This window comes from Hyla sarda, chromosome 1, assembly GCF_029499605.1.
Source record: "Hyla sarda isolate aHylSar1 chromosome 1, aHylSar1.hap1, whole genome shotgun sequence".
In the NCBI taxonomy this organism is placed as follows: domain Eukaryota; kingdom Metazoa; phylum Chordata; class Amphibia; order Anura; family Hylidae; genus Hyla; species Hyla sarda.
In genome coordinates, this window is record NC_079189.1 from 40,764,119 (window position 1) to 40,786,436 (window position 22,318).

Consider the following 22,318-nt stretch of genomic DNA (forward strand, 5'->3'; position numbering starts at 1 on the left):
ACATGTTGACACACATCCATACAATTACAGTCTCTGAAATCTCTGTAATCCTCAGGGCTGGACAAAGTATTAGTAGTTTAATATCTTTATACTGGAAATACCCATACACAATGGGAAATGATTCATTGACAATTGATACTGGAGACATTTCTCCTCCAGTCTACATAATGAGACTTCTAGGGCATCTGTGGGCGCAGAACTACAGTGTTATTCTGAAAACAAGATCCTGAGTGTGTTCCAGATTCCACAGACCAGAGAAGTACTGTTGTGACCCGTGTTTCATCTGACAATATTTTGTGCTTCTTGTCCAAATGGGACACATAGGGCAGGAAAGCGAATCCTGGCACAAGTAAATGCTGGAGATGAGAAACATTGAAGGGGTACTCTTACAATGGCATGGAAGAGCTCTATAGTTCTTAGTGGTATCATATTTTGTCATCTATTTACTACAAAGTATTGGGACCCATTTATTTAGGACATTGGTGGGGGCTTCAGCTGTGGTCTGAATAATCGGCATATTCTTTTGTTGTACACCTTTTAACATTTATTCATACAGGGGAGCAGTTAAAGGGCAAGTATCATGAAAATAAGTTTTAGTTTTAGATTTGAAGGGGTTAGCCCAAAATTAAAACTTATGGGTATCTGATTGGTGGGAGTCACCATTGGGAACCCCACTAATAAAGAAAATGGTGGTCCCTTGTTCCAAAATTAATGGAATGATGGTTGAGCATGCACGCTGCTGTTCCATTCTCTGTTCTTAGCTATGGTTAGATCAGATACTCTTCACCTACCTGTGGCTTCATTGTTGTAACTGGGTCATGTGATCACTAGCCTGGCCCACCAGGTGTCCCAGTCATTTCAAAGAAAACCGAAGGCATGAAGAAGGCTCTGAATTCACAAGATATATGAGGTCCACAACAAACTGTACAAGGAGCTTCCTTGCCAGATTAGGAAAAATTGTAATGAAGTTGAGTGCCGGTTGAGTGCCGTTGAAGGCTAACTGGAGTGCATACTTGTGAACAAGTGAAGTCACACATACTTCATCTTAGGGGCTCTCCAGAATTGGTACCAGAATTGAAAAAACTCAGACTAACTCTCCATTTTGCGAAGAAAACCTGAAAAAGGGGCGTTGACGTCAGGGAAAGGGGTGGGGCCTACAAAAAGGGGCGTGTTGCTGACATTTTCACAAAAACCCAACATATTTACTAAGGTTTCCACATAAAATGTGGTGGATTTGAGCTGAGGAAAACCCTACAGATCAGAGCATGTGTAACAAAAGCAAAGTTTAGGGAAAAGTGGACAATGTAGGGAAATCTTAGTAAATACCGTGAAAAATAAATTGTAGGGAATTAAAACCCACAAAGAAACCTACACAACACTCTTAGTAAATCAGGGCCAGTGTGTGAACACAGCCACAAAACACCTCAGTTGTAATAATAGAACAAATCACTTTCCGCTCATGCCAATATTTCTCTAGAAAATGCACTTTGAATAAGAAAACGTATCAAAGCTGCATATAGTGTAAACACCAACTCACATGTAAGTCTCACCTGGCTTAGGTTGGTCCAGTAAGTTGACCTGCAGTAATGAGACTCTATGTCCTCAGCATTGGAAAATCATTTCAGTAGGAAAATACAAATCAATATGGCTGAAAATCCATGCCTGCCACATCAGCGACAACAGGTAAGCACAAGACAGACACAAGAACCTCTACATTATTCTCTAATAATAGCCTATGCTGCACTATAAATGCAAGATATTCCCAGAATGCTTTTTTAAGGGGAAGGAAAGTGATAATCTCTGTGGATACAGCAATGTTTGTCAACGCTACAGTTAAAGGGGCTCTCCTACCATAAAAATTAGGGCATGATTGATTAGTAATGATCCAATTGCAGGGACCTCCACCAGTACTTAAAGGGGTACTCCGGTGCTTAGACATCTTATCCCCTATCCAAAGAATAGGGGATAAGATGTCTGACCCCGGGGGTCTTGCCGCTGGGGACCCCCGTGATCTTCCACGCCGCACAGTATAGTGACGTCAGGGCTCCGCCCCCGTGTGAGATCATGCTCCGCCCTCTCAATGCAAGCCTATGGAGGGGGCGTGACGCCCCCTCCATAGGCTTGCATTGAGGGGACGGAGCGGGACGTCACACGGGGGCGGAGCTGTGACGTCACTATGCTCCGTCCCTGTGAGCGAGCATGCTCCGGGGGCTGATTCTAACGGGATGTGGCATGGAAGATCACGGGGGTCCCCAGCGGTGGGACCCCCGCGGTCAGGCATCTTATCCCCTATCCTTTGGATAGGGAATAAGATGTCTTAGCGCCGGAGTACCCCTTTAACGTGAGGGTTTATTTTCCCTTACTTACAATCTCCATTATACTCTGAGGGACATATTGAGTTACATAGGTTGAAAATAGACACAGGTCCCTTAAGTTCCACCTTTCTTGTCTCAATTAGACATAATTCAATAGTGAATAATGTATAACCATTGATGCCATTTGTCATTAGATCTTTGTATTAGAACATATAGCCCTTAATGCTGCTCCTGGATCTGCCTTCCTCCATAGTTTGCCTACTAGAGGTGTAACGTACACTTTTGTGTATTGACGTCTAAGCCTCCTCTACTTTACATGTAAAGAATGTCCCCTGGTCCTTTGTACAGGAATGAATAAATCATGTCCTAGGTCTTTGTATTGGCCACACATATTTAGACGTGGAAATAGGATCATGTATAAGGCGTCTTTTTATTTCAAGCTCCTGCTATCCATCTGATTTATTATTTCAGTCTCCCGCTTTTGGCCGGACTGGTGGGAGCAGGGGAAAAGGGGGGTATATATAAGCTAGGGGGCGTAACTAACAGTCTGGGAGGGTCTTACCTTCTCCCTCACCCGACCCAAGAACCAGCCCACCGTCCTGGGAAGAGGGAGGGAGTCCATTAACCCACACACACCTCTTTGGCTCGGGGCTCTTAACCCCTTACTCCCCATTAGGACCGCCTTCCCCTCGTCTGCCCAGTCAAAGTTACCTGAGCCTAGTCGGCCAGGTAACTACTATATTGGATGTGTGGCATTGCTGGGAATTTATAGAGGGGCAGTATTACTTTAAAAACGCAGGTTTTATACACTTAAAATTTTTATTTGCCTTTGCAGCTGCTGCTTGACATTGAGTACTTCAGTTTAGCTTACCTGTAACCAGAATACCCAAGTCCTGCTCTTGTTCTGTTATTCCAATACTTATCCATATCATTTATAAGCAGTTATTTGATTAAAGGTGTATTCCAACTTTTTTTTTCTATGACATAGAAAACGAAGTACTTACCTATCTTGCTCCCCCTGTCGTTCTCTTAGAGCCTGTGTATTGCCTGCTCAGCTGCGGTGAGCAATACATGCACCAACCTTAAAGAATACCTGTCATCAAACCATATTTCCTAAACTTACTCAGATTATATTCCCTATCTACTCCTAACACCCCTCCTGTCCTTAACCTGTTGGGGACGAAGGGCGTATACATACGCCCTTGCGTCCTGGTACTTAAGGACGAAGGGCGTATCCATACGCCCGTGGGAATTTCGGCCCCCGCCGGGCGGGGACCGGGCCGGGGTGACTGCTGATATCTATCAGCAGGCACCCCGTGCAAATGCCCAGGGGGGTCATTAGACCCCCCCATGTCGGCGATCGGCGCAAATCGCAAGTGAATTCACACTTGCGATTTGCGCCGATTCCGGGTCATTACGGGTCTATGGTGACCCTGTGACCCGGAATAGAAGGGGGATCGCGGGTGTCCATGACACCTACGATCCCCCTAAAACGATAGGAGTGAGGTGGCAGAGTTGCCACCCCTCCTATCTCTGCTATTGGTGGTCTAGATGCGACCACCAATAGCAGATCTGGGGCGGAGGGGTTTACTTTCGTTTTCCCCGTCCTGCCCACCCACAATAGGAGGGGCAGAAGGGGGAAAACGAAGAGGAGCGGCGCCGACGTCCACTTACCCCTCCGGAGGCAGCGGAGCGACGGGGATCGGCGGCGGCGTGCGGCAGAAGAGGACGGCTCCCTGATGCGACGGAAGCCGGTGAGTAGTTGCATAGCAACATCTAGAGGGCTACAGTCTGAGACCACTATAGTGGTCTCTAGACTGTAGCCCTCCAGATGTTGCAAAACTACAACTCCCAGCATGCCCAGACAGCTGTTTGCTGTGTGGGCATGCTGGAATTTGTAGTTTTGCAACAGCTGGAGGTCTGCAGTTTAGAGATCACTGCACAGTGATCTCTATACTGCCCTCTAGATCTTGCAAAACTACAACTCCCAGCATGCCCACACAGCTGTTTGCTGTCTGGGCATGCTGGGAGTTGTAGTTTTGCAACATCTGGAGGTCCACAGTTTGGAGATCACTGTTCAGTGGTCTCTAAATTGTAGCACTCCAGATGTTGCAAAACTACAAATTCCAGCATGCCCACACAGCAAACAGCTGTCTTGGCATGCTGGGAGTTGTAGTTGCGTACCTCCAGCTGTTGCATAACTACATCTCCCAGCATGCCCTTCTGATCAGACATGCTGGGAATTGTAGTTTTGCAACAGCTGGAGGCACACTGGTTGGAAAATACTGAGTTAGGTAACAGAACCTAACTGAAGGTTTTCCAACCAGTGTGCCTCCAGCTGTTGCAAAACTACAACTCCCAGCATGTACTGACAGACCGTGCATGCTGGGAGTTGTAGTTTTGCAACAGCTGGAGGCTCACTGGTTGGAAAATACTGAGTTAGATAACTGAAACTAACTGAAGGTTTTCCAACCAGTGTGCCTCCAGCTGTTGCAAAACTACAACTCCCAGCATGTACTGACAGACCGTGCATGCTGGGAGTTGTAGTTTTGAAACAGCTGGAGGTCCCCCCCCCCATGTGAACGTACAGGGTACATTCACACGGGCGGGTTTACAGCAAGTTTCCTGCTTCAAGTATGAGCTGCGGCAAATTTTTCGCCGCAGCGCAAATTCCTAGCGGGAAACTTACCGTAACCCGCCAGTGTGAATGTACCCTAAAAACACTACACTACCACCTAATAAAGAGTAAAACACTACATATACACCCCCTTACACTGTCCCCCCCAATAAAAATGAAAAACGTATTGTACAGCAGTGTTTCCAAAACGGAGCCTCCAGCTGTTGCAAAACAACAACTCCCAGCATTTCCGGACAGCCACTGATTGTCCAGGCATGCTGGGAGTTTAGCAACAGCTGGAGGCACCCTGTTTGGGAATCACTGGCGTAGAATACCCCTATGTCCACCCCTATGCGATCCCTAAATTAGTCCTCAAATGCGCATGTGCTCTCTCACTTTGGAGCCCTGTCGTATTTCAAGGAAACAGTTTAGGGTCACATATGGGATATCGCTGTACTCGGGAGAAATTACACTACAAATTTTGGGGGGCTTTTTCTCCTTTTACCCCTTATGAAAAGGAAAAGTTGGGGTCTACACCAGCCTGTTAGTGTAAAAAAAAAAAATTTTTACACTAACATGCTGGTGTTGCCCTTTACTTTTTATTTTCACAAGAGGTAAAAGGAAAAAAAAAAAAAAATTTGTAACGCAATTTCTCCTGAGTACGGAGATACCCCATATGTGGGCGCAAAGTGCTCTGCGGGCGCATAACAAGGCTCAGGAGTGAGAGCGCACTATGTACATTTGAGGCCGAAATTGGTGATTTGCACAGGGGTGGCTGATTTTACAGCGGTTCTGACATAAATGCAAAATAATAAATACCCACATGTGACCCCATTTTGGAAACTACACCCCTCACGGAATGTAATAAGGGGTACAGTGAGCATTTACGCCCCACAGGTGTCTGACAGATTTTTGGAACAGTGGTACGTGAAAATGAAAAATGTAATTTCTTTGTTTGCACAGCCCACTATTCCAAAGATCTGTCAAACGCCAGTGGGGTGTAAATGCTCACTGCACCCCTTATTACATTCCGTGAGGGGTGTAGTTTCCAAAATGGGGTCACATGTGGGGGATCCATTGTTCTGGCACCACGGGGGGCTTTGTAAATGCACATGGCCCCCGACTTCCATTCCAAACAAATTATCTCTCTAAAAGCTCAATGGCGCTCCTTCTCTTCTGAGCATTGTAGTTCGCCCGTAGTGCACTTGACGTCCACATATGGGGTATTTCCATACTCAGAAGAAATGGGGTTACAAATTTTGGGGGGCATTTTCTCCTATTACCCTTTGTAAAAAAGTAAAATTTGGGGAAAAGCCAGCATTTTAGTGGAAAAATATTTTTTTTTCATTTACACATCCTACTTTAACAAAAAGTTGTCAAACACCTGTGGGGTGTTAAGGCTCACCGTACCCCTTGTTACGTTCCTTGAGGGGTGTCGTTTCCCTAATAGTGTGCGATGTGTTTTTTTTTGCTGTCCTGGCACCATAGGGGCTTCCTAAATGGGACATGCCCCCCAAAAACCATTTCAGAAAAACTCACTCTCCTAAATCCCATTGATGCTCCTTCGCTTCTGAGCCCTCTAGTGCACCCGCCGAACACTTGACATACACATATGAGGTATTTCCTTACTCGAGAGAAATTGGGTTACAAATTTTGAGAGGATTTTTTTCCTTTTACCCTTTGTAAAAATTCAAAAACTGGGCCTACAAGAACATGCCAGTGTAAAAAATGAAGATTTTGAATTTTCTCCTTCACTTTGCTGCTATTCCTGTGAAACACCTAAAGGGTTAACACACTTACTGATTGTCATTTTGAATACTTTGAGGGGTGCAGTTTTTATAATGGGGTCATTTATCGGGTATTTCTAACCAGAAGAACCTTCAAATCCACTTCAAACCGAACTGGTCCCTGAAAAATTCCGATTTTGAAAATTTTGCGAAAAATTGGAAAATTGTTGCTGAACTTTGAAGCCCCCTGATGTCTTCCAAAAGTAAAAACTCGTCAATTTTATGATGCAAACATAAAGTAGACAAATTGTATATGTGAATCAATACATAATTTATTTGGAATATCCATATTCCTTATAAGTAGAGAGCTTCAAAGTTAGAAAAATGCAAAATTTTCAAATTTTTCATGAAATTTTTGCATTTTTCACCTAGAAAGGATGCAAGTATCGCCGAAAATTTACCACTAACATAAAGTAGAATATGTCATGAAAAAACAATCTCGGAATCAAATTTATAAGTAAAAGCATCCCAGAGTTATTAATGTTTAAAGTGACAGTGGTCAGATTTGCAAAAAATGCTCCCGTCCTTAGGGTCATAATGGGCTCCGTCCCCAAGGGGTTAAAAGGTTCTGTATCACATTCACATTATGTGAGCTCCCAGCAGGAGAAAGTGGGTGTTCCCCAGGAGGCACAATGTCACTGAAGCCTGCAAGAGTTGTGCCTCACCAAGCCCTGCACACACTTCCTGATGTAACACTCACGTTTCTGAAGACAGGAACTCCGGTGGATGTGGATCCGCTGGACCTGTGTGGCAGATGACTCGGACAGTGCCAGGGAGCGGAGTCTAAGGTGCCGCTGGTCTTCACCAGAGCCCGCCGCAAAGCAGGATGGGCTAGATGCTGCAGACGACACCCAGGTCGCAACCCCCGGCAATGGCTCGACCACACAGGCGGCTGAGGAGATACGAAGCACAGAAGGGATGAGACAACTCGTAGTCAGGATAGCTGTAGGTCAGGGCAGGCAGCACAGTAGTGTAGTCGGGACGTAGCAGAAGTTCAGTAGGCAGGCGGCAGAGAAACAAGGTCAAGGTCACAAGGGCAGGAGATCTGGTACACGGCAAGGCAAAACAAAGGAACGCTTTCTCTAGGGCACAAGGCAACAAAGATCCGGCAGAGAACTGAGGAGGGTGGAGGAATTTATCAACAAGACACAGGTGATTACACTAATGAGCGTACTGGCCCTTTAAATCTTAAAGCTCCGGCGCACGCTCGCGGGGACACGTGCGCCGGAGCAGAGAGGTGGAAGCAGAGGCAGGGGAAACACCCGGAGAGTGATGGACTGGGGCTCACATGCGGGTGCTTCCTGCAATGCAAGTCCCAGCCCCGTTAGCAGCAGAAGGTAAGGGGACCATGCGCTCACGGCCAGCGTGTAAGGCCGGAGCGCATAGCGTAACCCCTGAGTTTGGTCTCCTGACAGGTCGGGAGGAGACCAAACGAACTATTTGACTTGTGGACATTTTTTCAATTACATTAAAAACATTTAAAGGGTGAGAAATTTATTAGCAGGAAAATAGCAAAGTGTCTTAAGGAACAGTATATGAAAAGTTTAGTTTGGTGACTGGTACTCTTTAAGCAAAAGAAATAATGTACAATGTTGGTTGGGGGGGGGGGGGTGTTGGGGGGTCTCAGCAAGAAAAGTAAGTAAATACTTTTTATGCGTTTCCCCCGTGCTGAAATGCTCCTAAAGAGGTACTCCACTGCTCAGCGTTTGGAACAATCTGTTCCGAACGCTGGAGCTGGCGCCAGGAGCTTGTGACGTCATAGCCCCGCCCCCTCATGATATCACACCCAGCCCCTCAATGCAAGTCTATAGGAGGGGGGGAGTGACAGCCATCACGCCCCCTCCCATAGACTTGCATTGAGGGGGTGGGACGTGACAGTGTGAGTGGGCGGGGCTATGACGTCACAAGCTCCCGGCTCCAGCGTTTGTAACAGTTTGTTCCAAACGCTGAGCAGCGGAGTACCCCTGTAAGGGTGGGATCAGAAGTGGCACACGCGCAGCAGCTTTCCCACAGCTGAAATTCCACTTGTGTATTTTCTGCCGAATTCTGCCGAGAATTTAACAAACGGATCTTTCTCTGCGGAATTCTGCAAGCGTAATTTCTGCAGTGGAAAATCTGCAAGTGGAACCCATTAACTTCAGTGAGTAGTCACATACTCCGATTTAAGATTTTCCGTCGTTGATGTGCTACATGTGACCCTACCCTTATTGTCGCTCAACTGCATTATTTAACTTTCATGACTAAAGAGGTTTTAATAATAATTAATGTAGCGCCAATATATACTATAGCACTGTACAGAGATTGTCATCACATCGGTCCTTGTACAATACATACAGTGTCATTTCCTACCAATCTGAGTGTTGGAGGCAAGAAATATACAGATGCTGCCCTTTGTGAGACTTGAACCCAGAAGAGTCCCATGATAATAAGCAGTGTCCTACTGCTGGGACCTCCAGCGATCAGCTGTGATCTGTTGAAAATCCTTGCAGTTAATGTTTAATTTCCCTGCAGCACCCCCACAGGGGAAATTAAGAATTGCACAGTATATATTCAGATCAAAAAGCTTTTTGAATAATTCAGGACACGACAGGTCCTCCATGTAACAGCTCTGCCAAAAGTTGAGGACACCCTCTATTATGGCAGAATTCCCTATGAGGCCGGGTTCACAGGACCAAACAATGTGCAGGACATCTGTCCGGAAAACATGGGTGGACATTCTGCACATTTGAATGGAAGTCATCTCATAGACAGCAATGCATTTCCGAGCGGAATCCACAGAAAGATTAGACAAGTTAATTCTTTACTCTTTATACTACCATAAAAGAACCATGTTAGTGTATGTGAAGTTTGGCGTGGTTAGTAGATATTTTTAAAGAAACAGTTTTAGGAAATTAGGCTTCCCTTGCAGGCATTTTGTCCCAATGTCAGGGCCGGCCTTACAATGGGTCCAGCTGGGTCCATTGGACCCAGGTGGCACTTTCACAGGGGACGATTTTTGACCCTTTTGTAACCCATGATGGAACCAGTCTGTCCGTCATGGTGCAGCTCAGGGTGTATGGAGTGGGCTCCTGACTTGACCCCGCTCCTTACCCAGCACCCCCCAGCTGATTTCAGTAGCTGGGGGCCGCCACTAATAGCTGGCATGCAGCGATTGCCGCAGCAAGCTATTAACCCTTTACATCGCTTCTGTCAATGCTGGCAGTGGTTTCTAAAGAGAGATTTAAACCATCCTTGGAGGTCTAATGGGCTTGGATTCCCAACCCCCCCCCGCAGCCCAATCAAGGGGGGGGGGGGGTCGATCCACTATAGAGGTAACTGGAGGGCTTACCTCTCCTTTTGTCCCGGTCCATGAAGGTTTAAAAAACTAAACAAAACACATTAACCCCTTCCATGTTAAAAGTTCAAATCACCTCCCCCCCCCAATTTCAATATAAAAAACATGTTGAGATAATAATGTTATGTAAATATAATTAGATATCGCCATGTGCATAATTTTGCAAACTATTAAAGTATAACACCCGTACGGTAAATGGCGTAAATGTTTAAAAAAAATACAAAACCCCAGAATTGCTTTTTTTTGTCCTCCTAAATTGCAATGGCATAGCATTTCATTCCTGAACCAAGGCAGCACGATGTCTTGGGCCGCCCCTGCCCAATGTCAATAGCTAAATGCCAAAAAAAACACCAACATGACCTAAGAAAGTCCCATTCCCAACTATGTAACCATTGACCTGCCCTAATAATTACACCCATAGCATCATTTTCTTAGTGGTTTCCTGTGACTTCAGACTTAAGACTCTTCTAAAGAAGTAAATGGAAAGTGGAAATGACTAATATTTTGCTTTTATTGTTCTCTTTTAACTGCAGCCAAATCCATGAGCCCAGGTTTTCCTGCTAATAGCCCATAATGAGAGTCATAGTCTTTTTATTTTTTTGATTGTATGTAGTTGCAGAGAATGCAAAAATGTAATAGCGCCCGGTCACACTGTCAGGAGTGTTAAAGCGCACCTGTTATATCACAGAAAAAAAGAATGCTTCTATTTGTTACTCACAAGGTTATGCAGATTCTTTATATGTTTTTGGCTCACAAATCCTCCTGTTCTGCTGCTCACTTATTCTGACATGTACTGCTCAGAAAGGGACGTTTCCAAGGCAAGCAGTGAGCCTGCCCTTGCTTACCATGCATTCACTTCCTCCCTGAGTCTACTGTGCTGGGTCTTTTCATCTAATCACTGCAGGCTGCTCTGTAAACAACCCCTTCCTCTTTGTTTTCATGCTGCAGTTTGATAGGACAGGAGTGAGAACAGAGTGTTAGTCCCGTCCTCACTTCCTGGACTTTGTCTCTTCCTGTGCTTCAGCTGGGACAAAGATGATGCTGCAGCCAGACAGGATTATATTTTGCCTGGTATGGGGACCCCTAGTGGTCTTTTTTATAGTTTAAGATTTATATAAAAATGAGATACATTTTTTTTTATGACCTATCCCATGGAAAACTTTTTTTTTTTTTTTTTTTAAATCAACTGGTGCCACAAAGTTAAACAGATTTGTAAAATTACTTAATTGATTAAAAAATCTTAATCCTTCCAGTACTTATTAGCTGCTAAGTACTACAGAGGAAATGGTTTTCTTTTTGGAACACAGAGTTCTCTGCTGATATCATGACCACAGTGCTCTCTGCTGGCATCTCTGTCCATTTTGAGAACTGTCCAGAGCAGGAGAAAATCTCCTTAGCAAACATATGCTGTTCTGGACAGTTCCTAAAATGGACAGAGATATCAGCAGAGAGCACTGTGGTCGTGATTCAGCAGAGAGCTCTGTGTTCCAAAAAGAAAACCATTTCCTCTGTAGTATACAGCCACTAATAAGTACTGAAAAGATTAAGATTTTTTAATAGAAGTAATTTACAAATCTGTTGAACTTTCTGGCACCAGTTGATAAAAAAAAAAAAAAAAAAAAAAGGGGAGTACCCCTTTAAAGTGAATGGAGCCAAGTTGTAATACCACACACAACCTAAGGACATGTGTGATGCTGTTTTGGAAGAAATTAGCTCAGTTTCTCTATTCCTCGATAACCTCTTTAAAGGGGTACTCCACTGGAAAACATTTTTATATAAATCAACTGGTGCCAGAAAGTTACAGATTTGTAAATGACTTCTATTTAAAAATCTTAATCCTTCCAGTACTTATCAGCTGCTGTATGCTAGTGAAGAAGTTCTTTTCTGTTTGAATTTCCTTTCTGTCTGACCACAGTGCTCTCTACTGACACCTCTGTCCATTTCAGGAACTGTCCAGAGCAGGATAGGTTTGCTATGGGGATTTGCTCGTACTCTGGACAGTTCCTAAAACGGACAGAGGAGTCAGCAGAGAGAACTGTGGTCAGACAGAAAGGAAATTCAAAAAGAAAAGAACTTCCTGTGGAACATAGAGCAGCTGATAAGTACTTGAAGGATGGAGATTTTTTAAATAGAAGTAATTTACAAATCTGTTTAACTTTCTGGCAGATTTAAAAAAAAAAAAAAAAATGTTTTTTACCCCTTTAAGGGTAAGTTCACACGGACAGGATCCTGTTCAGATTTGATGCGCAGGATTTGTAACTGCAGATTAGAAGCTGGGCTCAGTCATTTAGTTTACATCGGAATGAGAAAATCCTGCGCATCAAATCTGCGTACGTGTGAATGTACCCTAAGTCAAGTCCTTCCGACTGAATGACCGACTGCGCTTTCTTTAGCTGAGCAGTGTGATCGAGCCCTTAGTTGGATACTCTCGAAAACACGCATCTCTCCATATTAGGAAACACAAGTGGTTAGAGCTGCTACATCTGCCTGTTTGAATATAAATACATTTTGGAAATTAGATTGTGACCCCCCTTTGGTGACAGGGATGAAAGGGGTACTCCGGTGGAAAACTTTTTTTTTTTTTTTTAAATCAACTGATGACAGAAAGTTAAACAGATTTGTAAATTACTTCTATTAAAAATCTTAAACCTTCCAGTACTTATTAGCTGGTGAATACTACAGAGGAAATTCTTTTCTTTTTGGAACACAGAGCTCTCTGCTGATAAATGACCACAGTGCTCTCTGCTGACATCTCTGTCCATTTTAATAACTGTCCAGAGTAGGAGAAAATCACCATAGCAAACATGTGCTGCTCCGGTCAGTTCCTAAAATGGACAGAGATGTCAGCAGAGAGCACTGTACTCGTGATTCAGCAGAGAGCTCTGTGTTCCAAAAAGAAAATAATTTCCTCTGTAGTATTCAGCAGCTAATAAGTATTGGAAGGATTAGAATTTTTTAAATAGAAGTAATTTACAAATCTGTTTAACTTTCTGGCACCAGTTGATTAAAAAAAAAGTTTTCCACTGGAGTACCCCTTTAAAGGGGTACTGCAGTGTACAACAAACTATCCCCTATTCAAAGGATAGGGGATAAGTGTCTGATCGCGGGGGTCCGACCGCTGGGACCTCCCCAATCTCTTGCACAACGCCCTGGTTCTCCCATACACTGATCCTTATCAACCCCCGCACTAGGCATCTCTATCGGAGCGTCTTAGATACAGCATTTGTGTATCTACATCTATTTCATAGAAATACATGGAGGGGGCGTGTCAACCACTGCTTCATGGGGGGTCAACAGTCTCCTTGCAAGGAGTAGAGATTGCTCTGTGCATGAAGAGAGCTGGGCACCAGGCCGGAGATTGCGTGGGTCCCTCCCAGCAGTCGGAACCCCTCGATCAGACACTTATCCCATATCCTGTGGAGAGGGGATAGGTTGTGTTACACCGCAGTATTCCTTTAAGGTAAACAGTGACAATCTCTGTACAGTGCTGCAGAAGAGGTCGGCGCTATTCGAAGAAGCCAAATCTATATAGGTAGATGTGACAGACATGAGATGAGCAGAGTCTCAGCTGGCAGAGCAGTAACACGAGCCATGGATGTAGTGCCTCCTGCTCTCTCCACCTCTCCTCTCCTATTACAATCATCTGATCCTCCTCATGGTCAGCACACAGGGTAGTGGATGTGAAGCGAGGCGGAGCAGAGCCCATATACCTCCCAGCAAATATGCAGGGGGGGCCAGCCACGACTAGATGAATGCTGAAACTTTCCCTCAACATGGAGAAGTGTTCCGCCCGGACAATGTGCTATTGTTTTCATTCATCCCAGAAGTTCTGCCTTCCATGCATCACTTCTTCCCTGAGCAGGAATCCTGGCATCGCCTCGGATAAGGTAACGCGTTTCGATGCCAGCATTTGGGATTTCTATTTTGTCTCCTCACTATAAATGTCACAGGTGCAGCCCAGCTAGGATGGGAAGACGGTGGGAATATAGAAGTGAACGCTGTAAAGTTCTGTACTGCAGCATCTTGGGGATTGGAAGTCTATTGGAAAGTCAATGTATTCCAGGAGCGAGCTTAAATATTGATGTAGCAGAGCCGAGTGTGTCAGGCAGGGCTTGGTGTATATTGTCTTTTGTATTGTTTACTGTTTACGTGTGAATGTGAAATGGTCCCTTTAAGGCTGGTTACACATTGAGCAACTCTATCTCAGTGTTTGTCCTATTCGATGTAAAGAAGAGATGACGCACATGGTGGAACCTAATGGTCCGTATATAGCTCAGTAGGGTCCGCTGTGTCCGAAGGATTCAATATTGCAGGTGTGAACAGAGGCTTAAGGGTTTTCTGCCACCTAGACAAGGTGCCTCCAGCTGTTGCAAAACTACAACTCACTGCATGCCCGGACAGCTGAAGGCTGTCCGGGCATTCTGGGAATTGTAGTTTTGGAACAGCTGGAGTCACCCTGGTTGGGAAACACTTGAGTTAAGCGCTCGTCGGTCTTATGGCGTGCACCTGATGCAGCAGAGGCGAGTGAGTCATTTGGCACTGCAGGGAAACCTATTAAATCCGTCTCTGCAACATCACTATTTTGTGTTGTTGTATGTAGAGAAAAGTATAAAGTCCAGCACTACTCGCCTTCCACCATAATCTTCTGTGTAGCTTGAGCTCATAAAGAATTCTCTGCATTCAAGGGCAGATGTAAACCGGAGCAAGAAAAGCTTCCAGCTCCAAGGGATTCAAATGTTATCTTCTTTTAGACCTCTTGTGTTTCCGCTGCATCCATGTTCCTCTGCTGAACTAACAGTGAGAACCTGTTCTGGTTCATCTATCTATCTATGTATCTCATATCTATCTATCTCATATCTATCTATGTATCTCATATCTATCTATGTATCTCATATCTATCTGTCTCATATCTATGTATCTCATATCTATCTATCTCATATCTATCTATGTATCTCATATCTATCTATCTCATATCTATATCTATCTATCTCATATCTATCTATCTCATATCTATCTATCTATCTCATATCTATCTATCTCATATCTATCTATCTCATATCTGTCTATCTATCTATCTCTGTCTCATATCTATCTATCTATCTCATATCTATCTATCTATCTATCTATCTATCTCCTATCTATCTATCTCATATCAATCCATCTATCTATCTATCTATCTATCTATCTATCTATCTATCTCCTATCTATCTCTATCTATCTATCTATCTATCTATCTATCATATCTAGAAAAAAGAAACTGCTGCAGCACACCGGAGTAGAAAAGTATAAAGTGGTTTATTCCAGCTAAATATAGGACAACGTTTCTGTGGTCTCACACCACATTTCTCAAGTCCAAACTTTCTCAAGTCCACAGAAAGGACTTGAGAAAGGTGGTGTGAGACCACAGAAACGTTGTCCTATTTTTAGCTGGAATAAACCACTTTATACTTTTCTACTCCGGTGTGCAGCAGCAGCTTCCTTTTTCTACAATTTTTGGACCAGGACCGAGGCCCCTGAGACTGCAGCACCCAGATACTTACCTTCTGCCTTGAGTGTGCTGCTTCACTTCTCTATCTATCTATCTATCTATCTATCTATCTATCTATCCATCTATCCATCTATCCATTTATCCATCTATCCATCTATCTCATATCTATCTATCTATCTATCTCATATCTATCTATCTCATATCTATCTATCTCATATCTATCTATCTCATATCTATCTATCTCATATCTATCTATCTATAGTAGATAGAAACAGGCAGCACTACGAAGTGAGAGATGGTGCTCGCTGGTTGACTCGGTCCCAAGTCCCAGGTAAATATGGAAGAAAAACAGCATTACTCGCAGGTTGCAGGTGAATAGTGTGTGGCTTTATTCACAAAGCATCAGAAGTAGCGACGTCTCAGCCTTCCCTCAAGGCCTTTGTCAAGCAATGGTAAGTACATAGTGCAGAGTATATATACACATCAGATGTGGTACAATTAGTGACGTAATCAATGACGTAGTGTGTTGACAAAACAGACAGCAAACAACGTGACAATATGATCATAGGTGTACAGGCAAAATACAAACACCGCATATACATCAGATGTCCGCCGCCTATGAAATCAAACAAATAGTGCAAGTCAAACATAATTACTGTACATAAAAAATCCATACAATAAGTGCTATTAAGCGTGGAGAGTGTACACACCGGAACCTGTGGAGACACTGTATGGGATACGGTGCAGATAGCGTTCGCATAATTTCCGGTGCAAAGCGGAGGTGACGTAGGTAAACAATAACACATGGTGCCACATGCGCATGCGTCCTGAGGACTCGTTGGAGTATGCGCCATCTTGGGACCTGGCAACCCCTTACTCTCGTTCCTACGCAAGCTTTTATACAGCCTGTCACTAGTTATACTAGCACATCGTGGGGGTGTGGAAGTACCCATGTTAAGGGGCGGTCGTCACAGAACGGTATCCGTTCTTTTAGACTTACCCGATTCACTGTCTGTCCCTGGTGGTTGCCCATCTGGGTGACAGTATACCGGTCCGCTCACTGTTTTTGGGTCTTCCGGGCATCCACCTTGCTCATATATGCAGCGGTGGGGTGCTCAGTGCCCAGATGTGAAGACTGTGGTGATGTGTAAAAGGGGGGGTGTCTCCCAACAGTGTTCCTCATGTCCAGTATGCTCCTTCATGTGTCGCTCTCCATCTCCACCTAGGGAAAGGTAAAAGAGAAAGGTGAGTACACACATAATAAGAAAACAAAGTACTCTATCTTACACCAGCAGTTATGGGGGTATTCTGTAGCATACATTACATTGGAGGCATATGTGACTGATTTTGTATTCAGTGTTAAGACCTGCTGGTTTCAAAGTATTCAAAGTGTAGATCCATCTAAGTTCCCTTCTTTTTAGTAGACTCACACGATCGCCTCCTTTCTTGAGGGGCAGTATGTGGTCAATGAGCATGAACCGTAAGTCTTTTTCAGTGTGTCCTAATTCGTCAAAGTGTTTTGCAACAGGGAGGTCGTTTTCTTCTGATCGTGTACCTGTGGTGATTAATTCTTGTCTTAAAATCCCAAGTGGTCTCCCCTATGTAAAGTAATCTGCAGGGGCACCAAAGGACATAGATTATATAGCTGGAATTACAAGTTAAATGGTGTTTTATTGGAAATTCCTGTCCAGTGGTGGGATGAACAAATTTGTTGCCCTTGTGCATTACGGGGCAATTTAAGCACGACCTGCATGGGAATGAACCCGGATTGGCACTGGTGATAAAGCCCTGTCTAGGGCCCGTGGTGACACATCCGCTTTTACCAGGCGATCTCTGAGATTGCCTGGTCTGCGATATGACATTAGGGGCGGAGTCTTGAATTCAGTAACTTTCTCATAACAGTCTCGCAGGATGTGCCAGTGTCTCCTGAATATACCTGCCATTCTCCCTGAGACTCCTGAGAAAGTGGAGACAAAAGCAATACGGGGGAGTTCGTCTCTCGGTTGACAAATATCAACCGTGTCGGTGTCCATGTGCAACATTTTGTCCTTGCATTGATCTATCAAATTGTGAGGATAACCACGTTCCATAAAGTTGGACGCCATCTTGGTGAGTGCTGGCTCCAACTTATCTTTAGAAGTGATTATCCTCTTCGCTCTCAACATTTGACTTGTAGGCAATGAGTTGAGCATATGTCTGGGGTGTTGACTATAGTACCTCAATATTGAGTTACTGTCTGTCGGCTTCACGTACAGATCAGTAACTAGACAGAAACCATCAATGCTTACAAGTATGTCCAGAAATTGGACCGCTGTGGGTGAAGATGTTAATATGAATTGAATGTTGGGGTGAACAGTGTTCAAAAATGCATGGAAGTCCTGAAGTTGAATATCGGTGCCGGACCAGACGAGGAAGATGTCGTTGATGTATCTCCACCACCCCAGCACATGGCTAAAGTGGTGGGATACAAAGAGGACATCCTCCTCTAGACGGGCACCGAACATATTCGCATACATTGGTGCGACGTTCGTCCCCATCGCGGTCCCGATGCATTGTATATAGAATTGCTCGTTAAACCTGAAGTAGTTCCTGGTCAGGACCACCCCCAGTAGGTCAACAAGCAAGTACATCTGATCACTAGAAAAGTCCTGATTGATAGCATGTTTCACAGCATCCATTCCCCCGTCATGGGGAATAGATGTGTACAAGCTTACGATGTCAAGTGTTGCCAAGATGGCACCCTCTGGTATAAATACATTCTTAATTTTATCAAGAAAATCTGGAGTGTCACTTATGTAGGACCTCACTCCACTGGCATATGGGCGTAAGACCTTATCGAGAAAAATTGATATATGGCTCGTTATGGAATCCCTCCCGGACACTATAGGGCATCGGGAGGGTCCACCAGAGACTTATGAATCTTAGGTAATGTGTATAGGTATGGAGTGATGGGATTTTTTACAAGTAAAAAATCAAAGAGTGCTTTATCGATAAGGCCCGCCTCCAAAGCCGGGAGTAAGATCCCTTTGATATGTCTCTCAATATACCACTTGGGATCATGGTGTACCTTTTTGTAAGTTTCTGTGTCCTCTAACTGTCTGTTTATCTCGGCGATGTACTTGGACCTGTCCATCACCACAACAGCACCGCCTTTGTCTGTGGGCTTGATGACTAAGTTGTGGTTCTGGACAAGCCTAAGCATCGCCGAGATCTCTTCTTTGGATAAGTTAGGGTGTAAGTAGTGGGACAAGTCATTTTTTCAAATGCTCAACATCTTTCTTTACCAAAGTGAAGAAAGTGTCTAAAATTGGAGAGTGTACAACTGGAGTGAAATCACTAGGTACATGAATGTCAAAATCTTGTAGATTAAAGCATCGTGGAATTTGTTCAACATTTGGAGGTGGACCTCCCTCTTGTCCCCCAGAAAACCAAACACGTAGTTTTAGCTTTCTGAAAAACTGGAGGAGGTCCAGCTCCAACTGGAACCAATCCGGTTTCGAAGCTGGACAATAATTGATGCCTTTGGCAAGTAGGTCTAATTGTGGCACTGATAAAGAAGTAGAAGATATATTTACCACTAATTTCTTGTCTTTTTGAATGAGATCTTTGGTTGAGTCCCTTTCTGAGTACGTTGTCCCCTTGTTTTGATAGCGTCGTTTGTGTCTCCGCCCACCTCTCCTGGTGGGCCTACGGTGGAATTGTTGCCCGCCCCTAAAAAAGGAGCTGATACAGATGGTCCTGTGGCCTCACTTTCGGGGGTAGTGGAGCTGAGGGGAGTATCCTTACTTTTCTTGAAGCGTCTTTGGCTTACTTGCACGGTGTTCCATTGGTAGACCTTATTCCCGATGTCTAAGTCTAGAAGAACGGATACCGTTCTGTGACGACCGCCCCTTAACATGGGTACCTCCCCACCCCCACGATGTGCTAGTATAACTAGTGACAGGCTGTATAAAAGCTTGCGTAGGAACGAGAGTGAGGGGTTGCCAGGTCCCAAGATGGCGCATACTCCAACGAGTCCTCAGGACGCATGCGCATGTGGCACCATGTGTTATTGTTTACCTACTTCACCTCTACTTTGTACCGGAAATGATGCGAACGCTATCTGCACCGTATCCAATACAGTGTCTCCACAGGTTCCGGTGTGTGACGCATGTGCCGGGACTCCTCCTCCCCGCCGGAAGGTACACTCACCACGCTTAATAGCACTTATTGTATGGATTTTTTATGTACAGCAATTATGTTTGATTTGCACTGATTTCATAGGCGGCGGACATCTGATGTACATGCGGTGTTTGTATTTTGCCTGTACACCTATGATCATATTGTCACGTTGTTTGCTGTCTGTTTTGTCAACACACAACGTCTTTGATTACATCACTAATTGTACCACACCTGATGTGTATATATACTCTGCACTATGTACTTACCATTGCTTGACAAAGGCCTTGAGGGAAGGCTGAGACGTCGCTACTTCTGATGCTTTGTGAATAAAGCCACACACTATTCACCTGCAACCTGTGAGTGCTGCTGTTTTTCTTCCATATCTATCTATCTAGAGAAAGGAAAAAAGCAGCACTCCAAGTGTAGGGATGTAGGGGTGCCTCCTGCTGTAAACCTTGGTTAGAGGTCCAGTGAAGTATATGTCCAATAAGAAACAGTGGCACTCCCGTAGTTTTAGTGTAAAGTGATGACTTTTATTTCACTCCACCGTGTGCTAGGTTTCAACAGCCTGTTGAAACGTAGCACACGGTGGAGTGAAATAAAAGACATCACTTTACACTAAAACTACGGGAGTGCCACTGTTTCTTATTGGACATATCTATCTATCTCATATCTATCTATCTATCTTTCTATTTATCTCATATCTATCTATCTATCTATCTCATATCTATCTTTCTATCTATCTCATATCTATCTATCTATCTATCTATCTATCTCATATCTATCTATCTCATATCTATCTATCTTTCTATCTATCTCATATCTATCTATTTCATATCTATCTATCTATCTTTCTATTTATCTCATATCTATCTATCTATCTATCTCATATCTATCTATCTCATATCTATCTATCTTTCTATCTATCTCATATCTATCTATCTATCTATCTCATATCTATCTATCGATACCATATCTATCTATCTATCTGTCTCATATCTATCTATCTATCTATCTATCTCATATCTATCTGTCTATCTATCTCATATCTTTCTATCGATTGATCTATCTATCTCATATCTATCTATCTATCTATCTATCTATCTCATATCTATCTATCCTCAATCTATCGATCTATCTTCAATCTCTCTCTCATATCTATATATATATATATATATATATATATATATATATATATATATATCTATATCTCAATCTATCTCATATCTATTTATCTATCTATCCATCTATCTGTCTACCTACCTATCTATTTAACTTCTAGCACTATGCTATATGCCAATCTGAGGAAGGGTTAATACCCGAAACGCGTAATTGGTCTAATAAAAGTTTCATTTCATATGAATTACCTGTCTGAGTGAATCTGTTGGGAGAAGCAGCGCCTAGAGAGGGACCATTTTCTCCTTTTTCCTGCATATGTGAAATATGACATGTTTTACTTTGCAATACTACTAGGGTGAAAAATTGAGGTTCATTTCTTATCATTTGGCCAAATAGTGTGTACCATCCCACCACGATAAGGTGACTTCATTTGGGATGGACCCTACACTATGATATATCAGCAGCATGCACCTGTATACTTATTTCATACAATAGTTGTGTATCAGGATGTGCTGACCAATTTTGCTTTTTATCTATCTATCATCTATCTTTCTACCTACCTACCTATCTTATAACTATCTACCTATCTTATATCTATCTATTCATCTATTTATCTCAAGTCATGAATAAGGATGGCAAAATGTCCGAAACCTGTTTGATTTTTTTAATGCATTTTTACCAAGAAGTCTAACAAAGCAAGACATTTTTATCCCTTGGAGCTGAAAGTGTTTCTTTTTCCAGTTCTTGTATATAGTACAACCAAAAAATGACTACTGTTGTATCCTTTTGATCTTGTGTGACTTGTGACAATACTGAGGAAGACATCAGCGTTACCCACAGGACAGGGAGTGCCTATTATACAATGAGGGCAGATGGAGTGATAAAGATATAGGAGTTAGTTTGCCAGGTTAACCTTGTCCTGCCCCCCCGGTTTCAATCATTTCAAATTATAATTTGTTGGCATGGCGTTGGATGATTTCTGCCTTATTGCGACTCCTCTTATTTTATCATATGTGCTGCCTGCAGGTCTGCTGTGTAAGCTTAGAAGAACGTACACTGTCCTCATTGCTGTGACCTCCAACCTACTGACTGTGATGTCCATCAGAAGGACCGAAGATGAAAAGGCCGACCTGTAAATGCTGCTGCAGGGTCTTATTCAGGTCAGTTCTTTCTCTTGCTAACATGTCTGGGAGGTGGGTCATGATTCTTGGGGATCGGCCATCCAGGGTTAATGTATTATAATGTTCCCTAGTTAGTAATAATGTTGGTGCCTGCAGCAGGAGACTCGAGTAAGCAATGAAAAGTACCTTTACACTGTTAAAGGGGCATTATACCTAGGAAATAAAGTCTTAAAGAGGTACTCCTCCCCTATCCAAAGGAGAGATCGCGGGGGGCCCAGCGGTGGGACCCCCGCTGCAGAAGAGATTGCAGGGGTTCCCAGCAGTGGGACCCCCGCGATCGGACATCTTATTCCCTAGGGATAGGGGCGTAGTACCC

At 43.7% G+C, this 22,318-nt stretch overlaps 1 protein-coding gene across 2 annotated transcripts in view; it reads left to right on the forward strand.

Annotated features, from left to right (window-relative positions):
• ST3GAL5 (ST3 beta-galactoside alpha-2,3-sialyltransferase 5) overlaps nucleotides 1-22,318 on the forward strand; it is a 111,237-nt gene that overhangs the window by 34,331 nt on the left and 54,588 nt on the right. The window contains exons 1-2 of one of the 2 annotated variants that reach the window (XM_056554440.1): nucleotides 13,572-13,940; nucleotides 21,848-21,981. In XM_056554440.1, the coding sequence (XP_056410415.1) occupies nucleotides 21,938-21,981 (44 nt within the window). In that variant the 5' untranslated portion in view covers nucleotides 13,572-13,940; nucleotides 21,848-21,937. Of the gene's footprint in view, nucleotides 1-13,571; nucleotides 13,941-21,847; nucleotides 21,982-22,318 lie in introns of those variants that run through there. The other variant, XM_056554439.1, reaches the window with a different exon arrangement.